This window comes from Haliotis asinina, chromosome 16 (assembly GCF_037392515.1).
Source record: "Haliotis asinina isolate JCU_RB_2024 chromosome 16, JCU_Hal_asi_v2, whole genome shotgun sequence".
NCBI lineage: Eukaryota > Metazoa > Mollusca > Gastropoda > Lepetellida > Haliotidae > Haliotis > Haliotis asinina.
In genome coordinates this window covers 17,074,166-17,097,333 of record NC_090295.1, presented here as the reverse complement: position 1 = coordinate 17,097,333, position 23,168 = coordinate 17,074,166, and the positions used below count along the sequence as shown (strand labels likewise).

The following is a 23,168-nucleotide window of genomic DNA, read 5'->3' as shown; positions in this document are numbered from 1 at the left end:
TCGAAATACATAGCTGAATATTATCTATATAATATTACCTATATAAGCTTTTATACTACTTTCATCAACTGACATGCATGCAAGAATAAAGCTGCTGTACGATATTAATCATGCTGTTATTAAAGGGAACAATCCGATATAAAGTTATGTAGACCCATCGTATTTCACTGCTTGTATACAATTTACAGCCTGTACCATGACTGGTTGATTGGATCAGGACTTACTACTTGTTGCGACAAATACGGCCATGATGACTCCATACATGGGCTGAAGGCCTTTTGTCTAATAAACATCTGACTTTTTTTCTTTCTTTCTTTCTTTTAATCCCAGCAGGGAGACTATATATAAATATATGTTGTAGATTATCCCTGATCCCAGTGATATTTCTTGGTTTGCTGGAGCCAAACCAAACCCATGCTGGTGTTTCAGCAGTGTTAAATGTGCCACTTTCGGTTTCCCTCCAACATTTCACAAATAGAGGCTATCAAAGATGTGTCAAAGGAACTTAAAGCTCATGAAGCTTTCTTGGGTATATTTGCTTCAGGTTCTACGACAGACTACTGTCACTTCTTACAATCAGAATTTTCCTCACAGATGTCTTTAAAGCCTGTTTTTTCCAACTGATATTTAAAGATATTTAAAGTTGAAGATAGTTAAAGAACATTAAAGTTACATTTGGGATTACATATTCTATATACATACAGATTCTAGTAACTGTTACTGGGATCGAATCCTGGATCCAGTCAACACTATGAAGTTAGCCATCCAAGTCACTCATCTACCGCGGCTTCTACTCTCCAAATGGCACCGACTGTCTCCGTGGTGTAGAGGCTAGTATGGTATGAAATAAGGCCGGTCCAAGTGCCCGAGACAGGCCAGATTTCTGACAGACAGTCTAAATTTTAAGCTAGTCAGGTCGATGGTGTTGTAAAAATTGTTTTAAATATCCCATACATCTGATTTCATTCAGCATTTCTTGGTGTCTGGTCTGGTTAAATTCCATTTGAGCAAGGTTTCTGGCTTATTTCTACACTGCCGGAGAGTGGAAGGTAGTGGTTCGATTTCCATCCACATTGTACCAAAAGACGTTCAAATATGGAACTTTTTGGTCCTGCCTTGCACTCGACATTAATATGTACAAGGACTGGCTGTCTCGGAGCGAGTATAATGTCAAGTATTCATACTTAACTGCGGCATATTATCTCAGTAATCTAGCATAAGACCAGCTAAAGTCTGGGATAGTACAAGCAGCCACACCTATACACTGCCATGAGTGAAATATTCATAAGTAGAATGTTAAACCTAGTTTTGCCTCATGCAAATGGCATTGTGTATGCATGTCTTGAAGAAGTCTTAAAAACGTGTCTTGGGAACATCTCTAATCTGGAATAAAACAGGTGAGCAAATCTTGTCTGGCGCTTTATTCAGACATAAAATCCACTTTAAAAAACAACAGATCTTGTAGGTAGTATTCATTTTTTATTCATGATATATTTTGATTTTTTCAAAATACACTTTTTTCCCCCACAATCTTCTCTCACATATTAACATATTATTCCAAATATATATATATTTATATGTATTTATATGATATTTACAACTTAGACAACCAAAATATACACAGATTAACCTTGGGATGAACTGAGAGATGTCAGTAAGCTCGGTGTCACCACTCCCGTGGGACAGCATTGTAAACAAACATACACAACTAGGACACCACACACAGTTTGCATGTCAGTCCTCACAGTCCTCAAAGACTACAAGGACGTCCTCCAGGCTACACAGATGTACCAGTACAATATCACAATAATTCCATACATATTTCTCTCATTTGATATAAAGGAGCAGGGGTTGGCTTTCTACCTGCTTCAACTTTAAACGATAAATTATATAAACCCTTGTTGAGAAATGCATTGAGTGAGTATGGCGTTAGTTATACCTACCACTGCAGATCGCCCAAATGTTGATGCACAGTGGTTGACATCACATGAATGTCGATGTCATGGAGTGTCATTCCCTCACATCTGATTGAATGAGTGAGTGACAGTGGTTTTATGCCGTTTTAGCAATATTCCAGCAATACCATGGCAAGGAACACCAGAAATGGCCTTCACATAATGTACCCATGTGGGAAATCAAACCCAGGTATTCAGCATGAGGTGTGGATGTTTTTAGCCACTCAGTTACCCCACCATCCCACTCGGTTCAGAAACATAGTGATTGAGTGACAGTGGTTTTATGCTGCTTCTAGCAATTTTCCAGAATTTTCATGAGGAACACCAGAATTGGGCTTCACATATTGTACCCATGTGAGGAACTGAACCGGGTCTTCAGAAGAAGCGGCTACCCAACTGCCTTCTCAGAAACAGAACATTTTGAAGCCTCACCTCATTAACTGATCACAGGAACAACTCTGGAAATTTTCACAAGAGCATAAGAAGTCATTATTACTAATTTGTGAATGAATATTTATGTACTGAGCTACCAAACATCCCTCCATTTATAAAAATGTGAATATTCATTCACCTAACAAGAGAAGAAGGAGCCATGAAACATTGTATAAAAACAGAGGTTACTCTCATAATACTGTCACAATTATACCTAACTGCTAAATGCCCTTAAACATCTTTAAAAACTCTGAAATGCTGAAAAATGGAATCTAAACTTACGAAACATTGGATCATTAGATCATGGTGAACTGTGCTGCTAGTGAAGAAATCAGTTAATAAAACTACTCCCTGCGTGAAAATAAAGCAAAATAAATCACACAAAAAACAGCAATACAAATGAAGTCTACTACATTTCATTACACTGAAAGGTGTTAAATGATCCATTGACAAAAAATATCTATGGAACCATTGGCCATCTATTGATATGGTAGAAGTGGACCAACTAAAATTCTGTGCTTGGATGCCATTGGACACTGTCGGCCATTAGAATATGGAAGTAAAGATGTGTTAAATAGGTTATCTTACACATGTTACTTTTGTGTTAATTTTCACAACCAAAACAACAGACAAGCACTAAGATGAAGCTAACAGATGTTTCCATTTTCGTTTATGTAATAAGGTATATATTTCATTTATCATATAAAACTGACAAACATAAAATAACATACAGTGTTATCTATATTCTCCAACAAGGACTGTTCATTTAACATAGAACAGGAGCATCGCTAGACATGCTTGTGGTTCAGGCAAAAATTATATTGGCATGACAAAAGTGGCTTCAGACAGTGTTTAAGATAGCTGCATGGAACACTATAGCTGTTTACATTAGTTGGTTCACAGAATGTAGATGGTCAATAAATCTATATTTTTCAAATTCAAGAGAGTGAATGGATGGATTAGACTAAGGCTTAGTCTCTGAATATATATAATTTTGATAGCAACAAACTAACTCATATAAATAGAGAAGGAGCTCATGCGAGACAAGAGATCATGAACCTGAAAATAACCAAGACTTGCTTCATTTACGGCATAGAACTGCAAAGAGGGCTTGGCAGTAGGGTAAAATATTGTGATTCAGGGACTGTGAGACAGACTATGGATGAGTATTCTATTATGCAGCTTTTATCAATATTTCTGCAAACTGACCATTGGAGCCACCACAAACTTTGAAATCCAGATTAACACTGTTAGACCAGAACAATGTTACTTCTTGTTATACGGATCCGCCTGCCGTATTTCTAAAGAATAATAAAAAAAAAATAAAAAATTAATTTCCCCACTAAAAATATCAAATCGTAATGTTTTTATTGGTTAAAAATGTAAACTCACAATACTTTTTACGTTGTCTTTTTTTACCAATATTCACTTCATAAATTGCCAAAAGTAAAATACTTTGATGGAAATTTTTATTTTCATTTTTTTATTAAATTTTTTGTTAATTTATTTTGTTCCCCACCTGCCATGAAGTTTTCAGATAACAAAAATCTGTAAAACAAGAAATAAAACTGGTCTGGCCTAAACAATGAATGACAATCAAGATTGGTTATGAAGGTATGTTTTTTAATTTCTTCACAACAAATCATTCTTCTCCCAATTTCATGTTTTCACATCAATGTGAACCTCAGAAAACCCCTTCACACATTTTGTAGGTGGGAAACTGAATCACAGCTTTCAGAGAGTGAGTGACTTGAGGTACTGAGTCGCTTTTAGCAATATTCCAGAAATATCATGGCAGGGGACACAGAAATGGGGTTCACACATTGTATCCATGTGGAAAATTGAACTTGGGTCTTCAGCGTGACAAGCAAATGCTTTATCCACTCGGCTGACCCAAAGCTGGCATGGCTTTAAGTGTGAACTCCTAAACTGGGTCAAATGTTGATTGATATTGCTAGCGCATTTGGACTATAGATTCGTGAATGAAGAAGACCCTTACACCGTAACAGGAAATATTAAATAACCAGTCCCCATCAGAATACATGGATAAACAGATACACAGAACTCAACAAAGACAAATTATATATAACAATGGAATGTTTACTTTGATAACACACTGCTATACGTCCACATCACAATACATGACATCTAAATGCATTGCTAAGGCCAACGTATGAGTTTTTAGCATTGAGTATGTGTTATACTTAAAGCAGCAGGTGTGAAATATATGAGAGATCTTCCAATAGATTGTGGTATATTTCATTTTTCAAGTCAAATATCTAAAACTAAATAATCATATTTTCGAATACAGCTCATAGCATAATTGGAAACAAATCAATTTTGCAAATAAAATGACATCAGAATTTAAAAACTCGTAAAAGTCAGTTGAATCACCTGACTAACACTTTTGTTCATATTCTCAACATTAGCTTAAAGTCACTTGTTGAACAATGAATGAAAGCTTGTAAACCCGCTCTCAAACGTTAATCACTTGTCAAATAAAATCATATGTGATACAAATAATATATATCCCATCAGTGAAAGAGTTGAAGAAATGTCCACAGACTGGATGCTAATATAACTAAATCAGTTACAATAATCAATTCTGAAAGAGACATTACAAACTTCATTTCATATTGTTTATCTCTGCATTAACGAATAAAATAAGTGAAAAAACACCCCATGACACTAATTCATTGTCTTTCAAGGTAAATTAACCATTTCATTTTTATGTTTTAAGGTGAATCTCACAGATATGATGTATTAACTTTTCACTGATCATAGTGCTACTGACTTGTGCATATGGGGCTGATACTGCTGTCAAATAAGAATGTTACAATGAACTGTAGAGTGTATACTTGAGACATTAAGAATAATAGTGTGGTCTAATGTTCAACAATATATATAATATATACAAATACTTCCTTATAAAGGAAAATAGATTATACACTGAATCCCCCACCCCCACCCCCTATAGTTATAACATTGAAAAGTGTCAACTTGCTGAAATCCACTTATAATTTGAGGTTGTGACGATTCAAGGTGGGATATGATATAAGTATGGATTTTGAAAAAATAATGTTCAGTGTTAGATGTATTTTAAGGCTACAAAACTATGCTTTAATGTCGCTTTCAGCAATGTTCTAGTCATATCATGGCAGAGTGATACCAGAAATGGGCTTCACACATTGCACCCATGCAGGGAATTGAACCCAGGTCTTCACTGTGATAAGCAGATGCTTCAAGCAACATGCTACCCCAACACCCTCAAAATATCTAGGCAATAATTAGGGCAAATTGAATAGATAGAATTTTACCATTTGTTCAATTCATTTATCTCATACCTCATACTCATTATGCTTGGTAGATCAGTGAAGAATATGATTTAGAAGAATACTGATCAGCTTGTTCAGAAACTAATCATGTCTTTGTGCCAAATATGGATGGAATTGATTTCATTTTGGCTCTTGGAAAATTTGAATTTGTCACCATTATAGTGAAACTACTCTTCCAAATGTACTTTTGCATGATAGACAATTAAACTGACTCAATAACAAGTATAGGATTTTGCCTCACTGGGACAGATTCCATCATAAAGATCATTGCAAACTGATTGAACATTAATAAGCATGACAGGAAATTAGTCCAAAAAGGTCAAATCTGATATTTGAACAAGCTGACCACCAGCTGCTGCTAAAGGACAAAGATAAAGACAAACTAGCCACCCGAACCCAAAACATTTGTAGCCTTGAAAAACAGTCTGGATATTGGACAACACTGAAAACATTTCTGTTTCACTCGTATTCTGGCAACTAAAATCTGACCAATGACATCCATTAGTCAGAATCTGTATCACCACAGCTGCCTATACTTATGATGAAATTACTTTCTAGTAGATTCCTTTCACTGATATACATCTTACAGTATTGCTCAAGTCTGTTGAAGGACTTAACACACTCAGTGAACACTGCATGAGCTTAAATCTGAAGAACATGTGAGTATGAATGTTTATTGGCAGTGACTTCAATCTGTAAGCATTGAAAGATTTGGCGTCTGTGAAAGCAGTGATGTAAAAATAAACCTTAATTAACCTTAAAATCGGAGTGTGCATGTCCACAAAACTGAAAAATGTCGACTTAAAACATTTTGACATTCATAAAAAGTCAATATTTTGGCATCCGTGTCATGATTTTAGCAATATTTCATGAAGACTTTGTATTCTATCAATAGGAAGATTAAAATACAACATTTTTTTTTTATATTAATTAAAACCACTGAAAGCCTCCAAGAAGGAGAAATATCATCTCAATCTTTCCATTGAAAAGGGAGGTAATTTCAAAAGACATGAATTTACCTCCCTTTGTCCAAAATCCACCATCTTTCACAAGTCAGCAAGATTTGAATAGAATATCTTCAGTGACATGAGACAAATGAGCAGTCCACTACATTTATACAATATCACTGTATTGATAATAATGAATGTTTTAACATGGAAACATACACATTGTACAACCCATATTCGACCTATAATACATGCTTTTCACTAAAATACAACACCCTTTCTCAGAGATATTTTACCTGAAAGAGAAACAAAATATTTTAATCAAAGGGACACTTTTTCCCTAAGGAACCACAATGATACAAAGAACAGTGAAACATTACTTTTTTAAACTCCTATGATGAACTCGAATGTTTGCAGAAAACTTTAACTGTTTGAATTGTAGAAATTAGTGGATTTATTGAGGGTGCTGTATTTTAACAAGATGAAGTTTGAAAGCCTTGAATCACTCAGTTATATTGGAATCACAACCAAACTGGGAGCTGTATCAGTGACAGCTTTAATTACATCAACTCCATGCAGATGCTGTGTAAGCACCTCATCCTGAACGCTGAAATTGAGCATCTTTGTAAAAAGTACCAATTTGTTGGAGCATCACATCCTCAGCTTCCTCAGGTTGACAAAAGAGGAATAAAATCACGTTTAGAACGACAGACTGTAATTGGTTCTATGAAGTCGAGAGATCACAAATGATACATCAGTCCATCCACAATTCACTGATCATCCTCTGGAACTTGACTTTTCCCGTTGTGTATATACACTATCACTTTAATCCATGAATGTAGCATGGAGAAGGAAGCAGATTTCGTCTGATATTCTCTAGTTGTGTTTCGCTCTCTTACCCTTCATGTAGTCTATCCATCTAACAGCTGTTGTTTTGAATATGGGGTCACGCTCTATAACACTGAGCTCTAGTAACTGGTTGATATGTGTTGTATGATAATCCCACCGTGCACGGTTTGGGGCAAGACCTAACGTAATATGCCGCAGGTCATAAAATGTTCCCGACCCAGTATCAAACATTCCCAACATGAACTTAAGAGAAGTCAACCCACGTTGGTATAGACTATTTGCCATATCCGCAGCTTCACCTGAAGCTGTCTCTTTAAGGTCATACAGACCAAGAAGTGAATATATAAATCCATTCAACACAAAACTGCTTGGGGTCGTCGGATACTCCTCGTACCAGTCGTATTCACCTGCAAATTTTGCCAAGACTCCTCCTTGTTCACTACTGATTTCAAACAATTTCATTGCATCAATAGCGGAGATTAAATATTTCTGGTCCTTTGTCTTCAAGTATGCTCGCACAAGAAGTGACATTGCTTGACCTTGGGCCATTGCGGAATACCACCCCGGGGGAAGCTCAAGCAGATTGGGAATGAGTTTACGACGCACAGCAATTGGCCATCCTCCACGGTCATTCTGATGACTGACCAACCAGTTTGCAGCATCATAAAAATGATCCAAATGTGCTGATGATGACAATGTCAAATTGTCCAGATAGCCATGGCCTCGAATGGAGATCTCACGAATTTTGGAAAACTGATATTTCATTTTAATTCGTTTTGATTTGGAATACTTCAACCCGAGGCCTTTCTGAAGGTCTATAGATACATCCCTGGCTAAATGGTGCCATCGTCCTCTTGTGTCTCCGAGTCCATAATAAATATCTTTTCCTTCAAACATGATGAGTGTGTTGCTCAGCACATAGTGCAGGTTGAAGACAACTGAACTGAGAGTCTCCACAATCACAGTCAGACTGCCATTTGTAGAAAACTTCAAGTCAGCTGTGACATACTTGTTCACTTTTTCATCAGCAACTATTCTTATTCCTGGAAGTTTAGTAGAATCTGGAAAAGACAAAACAATTAGCAAAGTTTAGCTTCTGTTCAATCTTTCTGAATTAATATGTCATATTTTTAACACATCTTTCAGAATACCTTATCTCATTGTTTCACATAATATTTTTTATTTATGATTTTGCTGCTCTATATTGTTGAAGGTAATGCAACACAAAATTCATCTCTTAAAAATTATATATCATTTCATCTTTTCATAATAATATGAAATCTTTTCATAATAATATTTATCCATTGATTTGCATTTTAAACAAATTGAAATTTGGATGAACTTAAAAAAGCAAAAAGTTGGCTAAAGGGAGGTAACTCTTCGATACTTACAGTCTGGTGGTGTCACTTGGGCAAGTGCAATACTAGTTTTATGTCCAAATTTGCCTGGGATATCAAAGTCTAAAGAAACAGAAATGGGCTTCACATGTTGTACCCATGTAGGGAATAGAGCCCTCTCTTTGGCCACGAATACACACAACCATGAAGTCCAGTTTTCTTTGATGAAATCATTGTCTGAGATTGGTTTTACTCTGCTTTCAGCAATATTCCAGCAATATCAAGGCAAAATAGACAAGAAATGGGCTTCACACATTGTACCCATGTAGGGAATCAAACCCAGGTCTTCAGCGTGATAAGCAAAAACACTACAAGACTACCCCACCGCCTCTGATGAAATCAACCTACCTGATGTCAAAAACTGTAATACATTAGAAAATTTGGAAGCATCATTCTTCAAAACAGCAAATGAGCGTTGTTCTGGTACTACCCAGTCTGCAGGGCTGTCTTCCTCTCCATCTTCCAGGATGATGACGTCTGGTTCTCCATCCATTATGTACTTGCTGTGGTGACTTAAGCCATACTGGGCAATCTGTATTGGGTAGTAGTGACCCTCTGGTGTCCACTGTGTGGAGACTGGTACACCTGTAACACACATACAGTGAACATAGATGTCATGAGAGGACATCACTGTGTGGAGACTGGCACACCTGTAACACACATAGAGTGCACACAGATGTTATGAGAGGACATCACTGTGTGGAGACTGGTACACTTGTAACACACATAGCAGGTTAAGCGCAGTGCGAGGAGCTTACAGTAAATATAGATGTCATGAGAGGACATCACTGTGTGGAGACTGGCACACCTGTAACACACATAGAGTGCACATAGATGCCAAGAGAGGACATCACTGTGTGGAGACTGGTACACTTGTAACACACATAGCAGGTTAAGCGCAGTGCAAGGAGCTTACAGTAAATATAGATGTCATGAGAGGACATCACTGTGTGGAGACTGGTACACTTGTAACACACATAGCAGGTTAAGCGCAGTGCGAGGAGCTTACAGTAAATTATAGATGTCATGAGAGGACATCACTGTGTGGAGACTGGCACACCTGTAACACACATAGAGTGCACATAGATGCCAAGAGAGGACATCACTATGTGGAGACTGGTACACCAGTGAAACAGCTGGTTAAATGAGGTGCGAGGAGCTACAGTAACAGAAAGACACTGTGTGAAGACACAGTACACATAGTTGAGGTGCAAGGAGCTTATGGTAACAGAATGACAGCGTGTGGAGACCGGTACACCTGTGTATCACACAGTAGGTTTGTTGAGCTGCTAGGAGGTTATAATGAGCATAGCTGTCATGAGAAGACACCACTATATGGAGACTGGTACACCCAGACCCAGGTATCCCAGATGACTGAGTAGTTTTATGCTTATGTCAGCAATATTCCAGCAATATCAAGGCGGAGTACGCCAGAAATAAGCTTCACACATTGTACCCATATGGGCAATCGAACATATGCCAATGATACCATGAGTGAATACCTTAATCATCAGAATACCCTGCTATACTTTATCAAATAATCAGTATGGAAAGGACAATAAAATGTAAATTGATTTGGATGAATTATTGATCAACCTGGACCAACCAATTTTTAATCATTTTACAGACATAAACTCCAATAAACAATAAAAAGCAAATGTCATGTTGAAGAGCCTAATGTGGCTTTCACAATAGTTTTCAAAGAAATAAACACAGACACTATTTTAGAAAATATGGATCACAAAGGACTAACAGGACAGCCCTAAGGGTATTTTTCCAAATTGTACAGTTTTGAAAGTTAATAACATGTGGTGCAACATTTGTGTCAATTCTAATCACTTAAGTCCGTTCATACACGAGACATTACAACAGTTGAAGAAAAAATCCAATTATTAATTTCACCAACTGAAATACTTCAAAGGGATTAGAGATGTCCCAAACTGCATCACATATCCCAGTGGAGGATCCCGCAAAAATGTTCACTTGTAATTTTGGACTAAACCAAACAAAACAGCAAGAAAAAATACCTTCAAAACCGCTAATGCACTTTACTCGGTCCCTCTGTTCCACATTGTAATACTCAAACGACATGAAGATACCGCTGGGAGAATATTTAAGTCGAGGTTTGTGGATCTTTGAGTTCGCATGTTGCCATTCCAGTCTGTCATAACCGTCTGTGTTGACAACAGAACCATATATCTGAAAGAGAAATGGTCAAAATACAAACTTGTGACAACCATACCACACTCAAGTGAGTGAGTGAATTGATTGCTTTTAGCAATTTTCCAGCAATATGCTGGGGGACACCAGAAATGGACTTCACACATTGTATCCAAGTGGGGAATCAAACATGGGTCTTCATCAAGGTATACACTCTTCAGCAACACCATGAATGGGTGAGTGAGTGAGTGAGTGAGTGAGTGAGTGAGTGAGTTTGGTTTTGCAGATGAAGAAGATAGATATTTGGTACATGATACAAACATACCTGTCTACATTTCTACTGTGAGAGATAAATGAATCATCACACAAACATTCTGTCATGTTAAAGTGAGGGAGTCAGGTATTGCCCCACTTTTAGTCATAGTCCATCAATGTCACAAAGGGGAACACTAGAAATGGGCTTCACTCATTGTATCCATGTGGGGTTCAAAACGAACCCAGGGACCAGTTTCTCGAAACAAACTTAAGTCTGAGTTTTGACTTAAGTCCGAGATTTTACTCAAATCTAGGAAACAATTTGAGTTTCATGGAGAGATTACTTAAGTTGGGCTTTTATATTTCAAAACTGCAGCTGAGTTAAAAATTCAGCTGTTTCAAATTGTGAAACTCAGTTTGAGATTTCAGTGTGTTAAGTTTGAACGAACACTTTAACCAGATAGGGTACCCCACCATCCCTGTTATGTTATAGCTATTCAAGTCGATGAAAAATATCAAATGCCAAATAATTTTTATTTCTCAGCAAAGGTAACTGCACCAGAAAAGTATGAAAAAATAGTAAAATATTAATTTAATTAAAAAATACTTAAATTATATGGTTTGATATTGAATGTCACATACAGCAATATTTAAGCTATGTGTTGGAGGTCTGTAAATAATCGAGGACCAGACAATCCAGTGATCAACACCATGAGCATTGATCTACACAGCTGGTATACAGTGACCTGTGTCAACCAAGTCTGCGAGACTTACCATTCTAATCCGTTAGTCATCTCATTAGGCAAGCATGAGGTACTGAACATCGATTCTAACCCAGAGCTTCACAAACCTCAAAATAGTCCTGAATGAATCTGAATGGTACATAGACCTCTCCCCCATCCCGTCGACACTTGATGGCATAGTCGTCATTGATGACACAATCAATCTCCTTGTACTTGATGGCAGGGGTGTCCTTGTTTTTGATGGAGTTGGTCCCCCGAGGGACGTTCATGTGATCATCGTAGCTCCTCTCACCTGTAATGTCCTCTCTGTGGAAAAAACCCACTTCATTGTATCCAAAATCAAAGGAATTCTTGTCCAGTGCCAGATGAGAGTGAGTAAGTCAGTACTGCTTTACCTACCATCCACAATGTTGCACCTATTCACATGAGAGAATTTAGAAAATACTTGTCTCAATATATATCCAGTAACACCACCCTCCCCAAATTTCATTGCATCCAACATCAAATTAATTCTAGCCCAATGCTAACTCACAGAATTTACAAAATACTCTGGTCTCGAATATATATGCAATAATTTGTTTGTTATTTAATAAACAAAGTTCAGCAATAACAAGATGCATGATTTTGATCTATAAACAATTGAATCTGGACCATACAACCCAGTGATTGACATCATGACCACCAATCAACATAACTGAGAAATGATAACATGTCAAAATGGCAGACATGCAGTACCTTCACACTCAAGCCCATTTCAAAACACATAAAATCCTCTGTTTGGGATAATCTTAAGCCAAATTTGAATTTTGTGGCCAAAATGCAAATTTTACAAAATGTCACAAAATACTGAACAGATGTTTCAGAGTTCGTACTGAAATGCAGGCTAGGATATAGTTCATGAGTGAGTTAGTTGGGTTTTACACAGCTTTTAGCAATATTCCAGCAATATCATGGCAGTGGAACCAGAAACGGGCTTTACACATTGTACCCATGTGGGGAATCGAACCCGTGTCTTCAGCATGATGAGCGGATGCTTTAACCGTAAGACCACCCCACTTCCCCTGAAGTACATACAACAATATCCTGTGGGAATGTTATCTGAAAGGGATTCAAGAAGTTGGAGAGCACTTGAGAAGGATGACATTTTCTGGTATACATACTGGACAAAATATAAGTTAAGGATATTGGCTTTCTTATGATTGATATTTCATCAGTGTGTCAATGAGTTGATAGATAATTATTCATAGCTTAAAAATTTGTTAATAATGCTCTCAGTAATATTCCATGCATGACAACAGTCTGTAAATAATCAAGTCTGGGCAAGACAATCTAGTGATCAGCTGCATAAGTGTCAATCCAAGCAATCTGGATACGATCATGTGCCAACCAAGCCAGTGGGTTTGACCAACCATTTCCGTAAGTTGCCCATTATGACAAGCATGGTTACTGAAGACCAATTGTGCACTGTACAAGGTAGATGAACTCGTATAACTTCTTAACTGTATCACTGGAAAGTTGTTCAAACTACCTTTTATGTGAGGCGACTCTGAAGACGACGATATACATGACATCAAAGTGTAGCTGAATGCAATATACCAGAAGTTACTATCCATAAAGATGTATGTTTTCACTTCTATAACTCATTAGGAATAGTGTTTTACTGTGTATACAACCATTATGAATCTGATAGTGATACACTGACATGTCAATCCATCACAATGACAGTTTAGAAATAGTAACAGCCTACGATGCCAACCCTAGTCTGACAATGAAATAGTGTAACGACAAGATCGTATGTATGGTGCTGTGATGAATAACACAACAAGCTGAATGAGGTTTCAACAACATAAAGATGCCATCATTCATTGTTATTTTTTGTTTTACCATCAAAAAAAAAAAAATCCTTTTTGCATTAAATTTACATAAGAAATCTTCTGCTGAACAAGAAAGTTACAGCCAGTGAGTGAATCAGTTTAGTTTCACACTTCATTTAGCAATACTTCAGCAATATCACGGTGGGGGTCACCAGAAATGGGCTTCACACATTGTACAAGACATTTTTGGTGCAATATGGGAATGTTTAACCACTCAGCTAGCCAAATCCCTCATTGTAAACCAAAAGTCACTGTGTTCTGTAATCTGATTGGTTAAAAAACATTATCAAATGGGATTTGATTCCCGGAAATTGCAAAACTATTCGCTGCATATTGACATCCACAGTGGTGATGTCATTCAAATCATATTGTGACGTAAAGTCAGCATGACGTCACAAATGAGCAGCTCCAGACGCTACCATGGGAACCAGATGAAACAGGCAGCTGATGACACTTCACTGCTGTATCCGTACTCGATGTAAACGTGTGCAGACAGTAAAACCCTTTGGTTTACTTTTTGGTTTACAATGTCGATAAACATAATGTTTTGGTCAATTTCTAGGTGTTATTGTGTATTTGAAGCCCAGGAATATTTCATTTGAAACCTCTGGCTGACACCGTCAGTTCCAAATGTATTCCTGGGCTTCAAATACTCAATAACACTCGGAAATTGGCCAACACATGATGTTTATCTCCTAATTCGATTATACCCTCATCTAACTCATCATTGTGCCAGATTCGTATGGCTCACAATATTATACAATTGAGAGACACTAACCATTCACCATGAATGGAAATTGAATATGAATGATTTGACTTTAATGTCCTACCTTATGAAATTGTTGTCTTGTCTGTTGATGGCGCACTGGCTCCATAAACACACAGACAGGAAAGCAGACGACACGACCACTGCCGCGAAGAATTTGATGATTCTACTCTTTCGCATCCTCAGATTGCCTCATACGGCCATCTTGCATCTGAAACAAAGAAAGCAAAATATATACATATCAAAAATAAATCATATTGGGAGAGATCAACTGAAACTAACAAACAGGAAAAAAAGTACCTGCAAACAGGATAGATACATATCAACTGTGGGTATCTATGACCATAAACATGGTACAGTGTTGAGAAATCTGAAACATTCATGATTAAACAAACAACAAAACACATGTAGACACCACAAGAAGGATGACAAGACATGAAACAGAAATAAAAACTAAAACATCCTTCTTGAAAACATATTCCCACAAATGTCAACATTCTATCTTAAGGTTGAAAGCAACAACTCAACTATCTTCACACAATGAACAATGTTTTCTTTCAGCTGTTCAATCTCATGGAAGTATTCCCCTCCAATCTGTAGTAGGCATCTTTCTTGCATGCCGTTCATTTCCGTGTACAAAGCAGAACCAATCCCCTCATCAATTACCATGCAACCAAAACTACTTCCAAACAATCTCAACAACTGTTCCAAAATGTCAGTCCACCTAATGACACGATATATTAGTACAATGGAGACAATTGTTAATCTTCCATATCTTACGCAGAGATGCTTTTTAAGACTGAAACTTAAAACTTAAAACCAAGCCCAAATGTAGCGAGGTAGATATACATCATCTCCAATCCCGATGCACCCAAAACTCCCAGGTGTAAGATGAAGCAGACAGTATCTATCTCAGAGCTTCCTCCGTCATTATGATGTAACGCACCTGTCAACACTGATCTCATTAACCTGCAAACATTATACACAATATCCTGCCAGAGCTTTACCCAAACCTGGCAAATCTCTGTCCACACCTGTGAGAAATATTAGAAATAGTTTTCCATAGACAAACATTCCAAATATGTCTGAACACTTGGTGATTTTCTTCTAAAGTTCCCAAAGGGCCTCAGGCTATAATATTAATAAATAATTTATTTTCTTAAGTGAACATAAAACGAATAGATCCCCCCAAAATGGCTGTTGTGGTTGATTAGGTCATACACTTTGCTGGATGACAAGCGTGGGAGGCAAGTAGTCGCATTAATTGAAAGGTATATTTGACATTTGGATCGATATGCCAATACTATCCATTACAATTTCAATATCATGGCTGCAGGAGACTCCAAATCTCACATCACAACAAGTGTTTAGGTAAAAATAAATTGCAAAGCTGTCAAGATCCTAAAATGCATTGTGATATTTGTTTCATATATGATCAAATACATTTTATAAATACTTGTAGTCTTCTAATGAATGAAATCGATCAGAGACACCATAAACTGGTCTATTTTTGTATGAAGTGTTATTTTGATTTTAGAAGTATTGTGGTATACATAATATAGCAGCAAGCATTTCCAACATGGCAGAAACAGCTATAAGAAAGAAAATGGATTTATCAACAGGCAAAATAACTATTTGCAGACCTTATTGAGAAAAGTTATCAAAGGACATTTTTTGCTTTCCCAAGTCAAAGTTCACGGGTGAATGTTAAATGTGGCACAGTATAGCTATGGGCTACGAAAATGCAAAAGAAACCAGCATTGATCCAGTCTTGTACATGAAGCCACACTTGCTCTTGTAAGTCCAACAATCTGGAGGAAAACATAGAGCTAAATTTCACCTCGACTGAAAACTGAAGTCAGAAAACAGAAGAGTAAACTTTGATCACAAACGTAAAACAATTTCAATTAAAATACATGGCAGGCAGTCTCAAACAGGCCAATGTTTTCCACTTTGATGAAAATAAAAGATATGGCAAAAATACTAACAAACCATGCAGTTTACATGTATAGGATTCAAATCCACTGACTTTAATCCCTGCACTGAGTTATCTGTGCAGCTAACTGCATCAACTTTGACCACTGGACACATAACCATTAAAATAGGTCATTATCAACAATAATTGTAGCATAAATGTAACAAAACCAATTAATATATTCCTCTGACCTTAATGTCAAATTGAATAACAAACACACCAACCTTTTCCTGCAAAATCTCCTGAGGCTCTACAACACATTTTGAACTTCATTACAGGGAGAACCTTACATCCAAACAACACAAAACCACAGCAACAGGCTGGGGACCGTTGTTGACACTGTGAATGATGCTTTCATACTGTCTGAACTTGTTGGCTCCATGTGACGAGACTGACTCCATATCATGTCGACATCACATGTCTACTCTCCAGCTAACCCAAGGCAAGACAATATCCATTTTTTTGCCGACTCAACAACCTTTACCCTGACATGCAGAGAAAAACATCTATATGGAGATATCTTCAAATACTTTATGGCTCGGGTTGAGTGTAGGGTACAGACCCCCTTTGACTTTGGGTCTGCAAATTCATAAACACAATAAATCATCACAGTTGGGACCACATCATGTTATGTTTGTAACAGTTTTGGAATAGCTTGTACTGAGAAGAGCTCTCTGGGTTGTGAATATGATGGGATTTCCTAAAATGTGTTTGAAAGGAAATTTCTATAAGAAATGCACTAGAGAAGCAAATTTTGTTTAGAAACGTAAACATGCCAAAACTCTCCAATTACATCTGTTATGATTTACATCTTGAAAGGTTTCTTAAATTATAACTTTCATGTAAATCAGATAGTTTTAAGCTTTATGTGAGTGATGTTTTGTGTCATTTTGAGAAATATTACAGCAATATAATGACAGGGGACTCAAGAAATGGGCTTCATACACTGTACCAATGTGGGAATCAAATCTGGGACTTTGGAGTGACAAGCGAACCTTTAACCACTAGGCTACCCCAAAAGCCCAACAACACTGAAAAGTTGTGTTTTTTAAAAAACAAAAACTTCAAAACTCACTGAAGTTTCAACTTTTAAATGTAACACGAGCTTCTACACATCAACATTCAAGTTACAATAAATTTATACTGATCTATTGAAAACTAAGAGGCAATACAGTAATTTTTTACTTGTTTCTACTGATTACTTTACCACTGCGCCAGAATATTATTCGGTGAGCAAGAGAACAAGAAACTTTTAACTTTTCTTAAAACACAACCACCATAAATCAACTTTTTTCACAACAAAAAGGAAGAATATTTGCATGACAGTTTTAAACCATTTTATGCCGAACTCTCTTAAACATTGCAGAAAGTTGGAAATAAAACGGCCTTAAACCATCCAAATCTGTAGAAATTGTTAACTTGTAGTTTTGCCAAATTTTTCAGCTGTTGAGAGATTTTGCGAGAAGCATTAAGGAATCTTCACTGAGGATATGTCAACACTGAGGCTGAGTTCCTTCTCATGTTCTGCTGGGATTGGCACAAGAAACATCCGAGTAACTGAAAACAGCCGTTTGGTTTCTATTTTAAAATATCATATCTACCACAACATCAATAAAATTACGAAACAGCATAAAATGTGTAAAAATATTCAGATCATTTAATAACTATCTCAGTTTTCCTGCTATGCACTATAATCATGATGTACTGTAGGTCAGATAACACAGTACTACAGGTATGTACCATATTAGATACAGTGTGCTACAAGTACTGATCAATACCACAGTACCACAGGTTTGTAATGTACCCGATACCACATGCTACAGATTCACATGTAACACAATATTACAGGTAGGTACTGTATCTGGTACCACAATAAAACAAGCAGGTAAAATATCAAATACTACAATACTATATGTATGTACTACATCAGGTACCATCTTACTACAGGTAGGTACAATATCAAGTATCCCAACACTACAGGCAGGTATTGCATCAAACACCACAAACTACAGGTACTTCATACTACAGGTATGTAGTGAGTGAGTTCATCTTTATGCTGCTTTTTGCAAGATTACAGTGAATATCACGGCTGGGGAATACCAGAAATGGGCTCCACACATTGTACCCATGTGGGAAAATGAACCTGGGTCTTCAGCATGACAAGCAAATGCTGAACCATTGGACTACCCTACCGCCCTACTACAGGTATGTAACATATTCGGTACCACAATACTACAGGTATTTATGGTACACTGTATGTACAGCCTTAGATCTGTGGGTACAATGGCATGTTTCCATGCTGTATATCAAATGTATTATTAAACTTTTGCGTCTGCTTGTCCCCAATCTTTGGAAGAAAAAAGACATACTCACTGTTTCACAAGACATTAATCAAACACACAGTCCCGAGGCATGAATTCAAATGAAACACAAAACAACCAACTTGCTTACACAACAATATGTCCCGAACTAAACACAATTCAACCTCAACCTGGACAGGAAAAGAAGCCGTGCTAGAACTGCCCTTGATAACAATTCACACCAAGACATATCTTGAAATTCAAAAGGAACAAAATAGCCCAGTGATGATGTCTTAGAGATAGGAAGTGGGTGAATGAGTTTTTGTTATCTACTGTCGCTCAACAAACGCTTCTAACATCAGCACCCATTATGTTATCATTAAAAAAAAAAGTTATCTTAATAGAATCGGTTCTAGAACCCAACTGTCAGCTGCTCCGATGTCGTTTCAAAATGCTGTAAACATAGATATCAATGTGATATGTCTCCGCTTCATTCATTAATAAAGCAGTCAAGCTATCTGGGTCTCACAAAAAATGGATTTGTTAAAAAATTCTAAAATGACACTATCTTGTTATATTACTTCCTGTAACAACAGATATGCAATGCATTAAGTTTTTAATGCATTTTTTAAATCACAATGGACTCATAGGATTGTTTGCGCGTCAATGATCTCCTTCAAAATTTCAACACCGGTCAACAGTTCGACTAAAATTGTTTTCAAGTATTGATTCAAATATGATTATATCTGCATTAGACGCATAACACATGAATCCACACAACCTTCTTCATGGAATAGGAATCTCCTGAACCAAAGATGAGGTTACAGTTAATCTTTCTGCATGATATTCTAGTTACTTTCAATTGCCAACTTGAGCATTTATCTTTACAATACAATCATCCCAAATCAAGTATCATTTTTCAGTTCTATCAACCCCTTCTCAAGGCCTATTTGGCTTAACTTCAGAGTCCTTTCAAATCAAGAAATCCTTTACAGAATACTTTAGTAATTATATATAAGCTAAGGAATGCTTAATTCCTTCCAATTACCAGAGTTACAGAATCAGGTGGCGTTTCACTTCCGAGTTGTATATATATCTTTATTTGGAAGATTCTCTCGGTCGGTATTTCCAACTGGACTGAAAGTGTAACTCAAGTACCGACCAGCCTAGAGAGGAATTACAGAGTTTCTTTCACCGACAGACAGCCACAGTTCTTTCATCAGCGATGCCACAGAAATCCCTCCTTCAATAACGATAAGTCTTGTCTCGGTTTATCCTTCCTCCATCTGAATGCATGAGTTAGCTTCAACACTGCATATATCTAGCATCTGACTGCACTTCCTTAATGGGCTATTTGCGTGGAAATCTAATGCTGAGATACATACTGACCAATTATCGTGTAAAATGCATGGATTGCTTAATTTGGTCCAGTGAAAACTGGCGGGTGGAATTTCTTTTACGAGAGCAGATCACAGAACGTACTATGTTCTGATCTCTATAATCATCCAATAGGTTCTTTGATTAAAATGCCAACATTTCTTGCTAAAACCAAGTTTCAGTTCTCATCAAAATTATCTGTATCAGTACAGAGGATCAGAAGATAAAATGCTCAGTAGTTCAAGATGAAAATGACATATTTCTAGACTTTGAAGTGCATCCGAAAATGTACTTCTGTGACTTATGAAACAAACTTCAAGTGAAGGAATATTAATAAAGAAATTCCATCAAAAACTTGAACATGGGTGTGAACTTCATCTGAAATACCAAACAACCACTTTCTGGAACAATACCTCACAGATGTTTTAATCTGAAGGAACAGACGAAACCATTTTTCATTTGAAGATGAGTGAGTGCATGTCTTGGGTTTTACACAATATTCCAGTAATATCAAGGCTGGAGACACAATCAGAGTATGACAAAACCCAAATCTTCCTAAGGTACAAAGAAAATGAGTGAAGGAATTTAGTTTTACACCGGTTTCAGCAATATTCCAGAAATATCATGGCGGGAATTGAACCAGGGTCTTCGGCGTGAAGAGTGAATGCTTTAACCATTAGTCTACTCCACCCACCACCCCTACCCAGATACAAAGAAAAGTGGTACACAAACTGACATTACCGTGATAGCTGTCTAAACCGGCAATCTTTGGGACTGAAGAAACAATCCAGTTTAGACAATGTGCTGGATTGTAGAGCTGATGATAAATGCACAAGCCACGGATGGGACTGATCATTTATGGTTGGTGTTGAGAACTTGCTGAATTGGACAGATGCTAGTTTTGACAGCTTCCACTGTATGAAAAAACATTTCCTACAAGAGCGTTCATAAGAAATTAACTCTTGCAAAATGTTATACAACTTTTGCCTCTTACAAGTAAATATACAAACAGGAATATATTTGTCAAGAAAGTTGTTCCACACATGACACAACAGACGCAAGGGAAAAATTAACTGGCAAGATAAGTCTGAAACCAAACATTTTTCATTAAGACCGGAAGTCTTAAAAACATTCAAATTAGCTCCCAATGACAGTTAACTAATTTGGAGGATGCGATCAAACATGTCTCCCATCTGTTTGTGACACATTTCTGATGAAGACGGGTTCAGTAGGTGTAGAGACTGGTAGTAATTACATATGTTCTGTCTTACATCTACAGATACGAAGGTTCAGTAGAAACACACTAACAAACATCTGGAACATCAGCAACATTGCCAAAGAATGGAAATTCTTGACTTGAGGCAGTCCAAGACACAAAGCTGTCCTCTCAACCAGAACACCTTCAACCATTTGTGTTATGTGTTATCTTCTCTTTTACTAAGCTTTCTGGACTTCACCTAGACAAACGCTTTGTATATATCTATATATATTGTATATTATTATATTATATGTATTGTATATTGTATATTTTCTATATGTAAGTTTGACAGTAACAAAATATAACATTTAACTTGACAAGAATCCCCAGTGAGATGGGAAGATTCAGGACCTGGGAAAATCTAGACTTGCTCCATTTAGTGCTGCAGAGTGGGCTTGGAAGTAGGGAAGATAACGTGGTTCAGGGACTGTGAGACAGCTTAGGGTTAATCCAGCACAAATTTCCAAATGGACGATCCTAAAAATTGCTGTATCAACATAGATGAACAAGTTAAAACTTGACAGTGAATCAGCTCTATATTGATGTATGTTGCCAAAGGTTTGGGGGTTCAGGGGTTTGGGGTTTGCAGTTTGGAGCGACATATTTTTTGCTACCCATACCCTGCAGGCAAAACAGCTCAAACCTGTGCTGAAATCTTTGACTGCAGAAAAATACACAACAAAACACCATGTGCAGCATGACAAGAGGGTACTAAACAAAAAGTGTTCTTAAAATATTTAAATACACATCAAATTTCTATCTAAATGGCCTTATTTAAGTGTTGCCAGACAGAACACATACAAAACAGATACAAACACAGAAAAAAAAAAAATCTTTCAAAATCAAAGCTGTGACACTTTATACGATTGCATCAACAATGGAAAATACAGATATAAATAATACAGAAATATCCTCCATTAACTTGCATGAGCATTTACCATTGGGATTTACGCTCAAAGACAGAATAATTTTGTGAACCAAAAAAAAAACCTTAATGATGCAAACCTAAGAAAACGTGACATAAAGTAAGACTAGGCATTAAAAGGTTTTAGCAAACATACATAATTCACTCCTAAACTGCATTTAGTGCTCCAGAGAGTTTTGCAAGAGTCCACTTTTTCCCATCTGCATTGGTTCACACTTTTTCTCGGATTTACAATATGTGATAATTTAATTATCAGCTGAAAAACTGGGAAACATGACCTGCATTTTCAACATTGTCAGGATTATTTTAAAGTCCTGAAAGACATTTTTAACACTTGGCTAAATATTTATACCACATGGAATTTCTTCTTTAACAATAAACTAGAGCAACATGGTAGCTCATGTTGACATTGATCAAACGCAGCTTTATAACCCCACAACTGCTTTAAACATTTTGCTTCAATAAAACAACCTACCAAATTCTTTCAAAGCACTTCATCATGAAATGGACTTTGGAAAATGCTATTTTTTAAACTGTGGGGACAGCTTAACTAGAGTTACCTCCCTTCAACTTAAGGTCACCTGGCTTTTATCACAGTGGGGTAGAGAGTAATATGTATT

At 36.8% G+C, this 23,168-nt stretch overlaps 1 protein-coding gene across 8 annotated transcripts in view; it reads right to left on the bottom strand.

Moving 5' to 3' along the window:
- Positions 1-1,466: 1,466 nt before the first annotated feature.
- The window catches only part of LOC137268873 (D-glucuronyl C5-epimerase-like), a 307,371-nt gene continuing 285,669 nt past the window's right edge, over positions 1,467-23,168 (bottom strand). For all 8 annotated transcript variants that reach the window (XM_067803455.1, XM_067803456.1, XM_067803457.1 and 5 more), the window contains 5 exons: positions 14,778-14,924; positions 12,181-12,379; positions 10,943-11,114; positions 9,264-9,500; positions 1,467-8,579 (listed from right to left, as the gene is read on the bottom strand). In XM_067803455.1, coding sequence (XP_067659556.1) covers positions 7,546-8,579; positions 9,264-9,500; positions 10,943-11,114; positions 12,181-12,379; positions 14,778-14,893 — 1,758 coding nt within the window. In that variant the 5' untranslated portion in view covers positions 14,894-14,924 and the 3' untranslated portion in view covers positions 1,467-7,545. The remainder of the gene's footprint in view (positions 8,580-9,263; positions 9,501-10,942; positions 11,115-12,180; positions 12,380-14,777; positions 14,925-23,168) is intronic.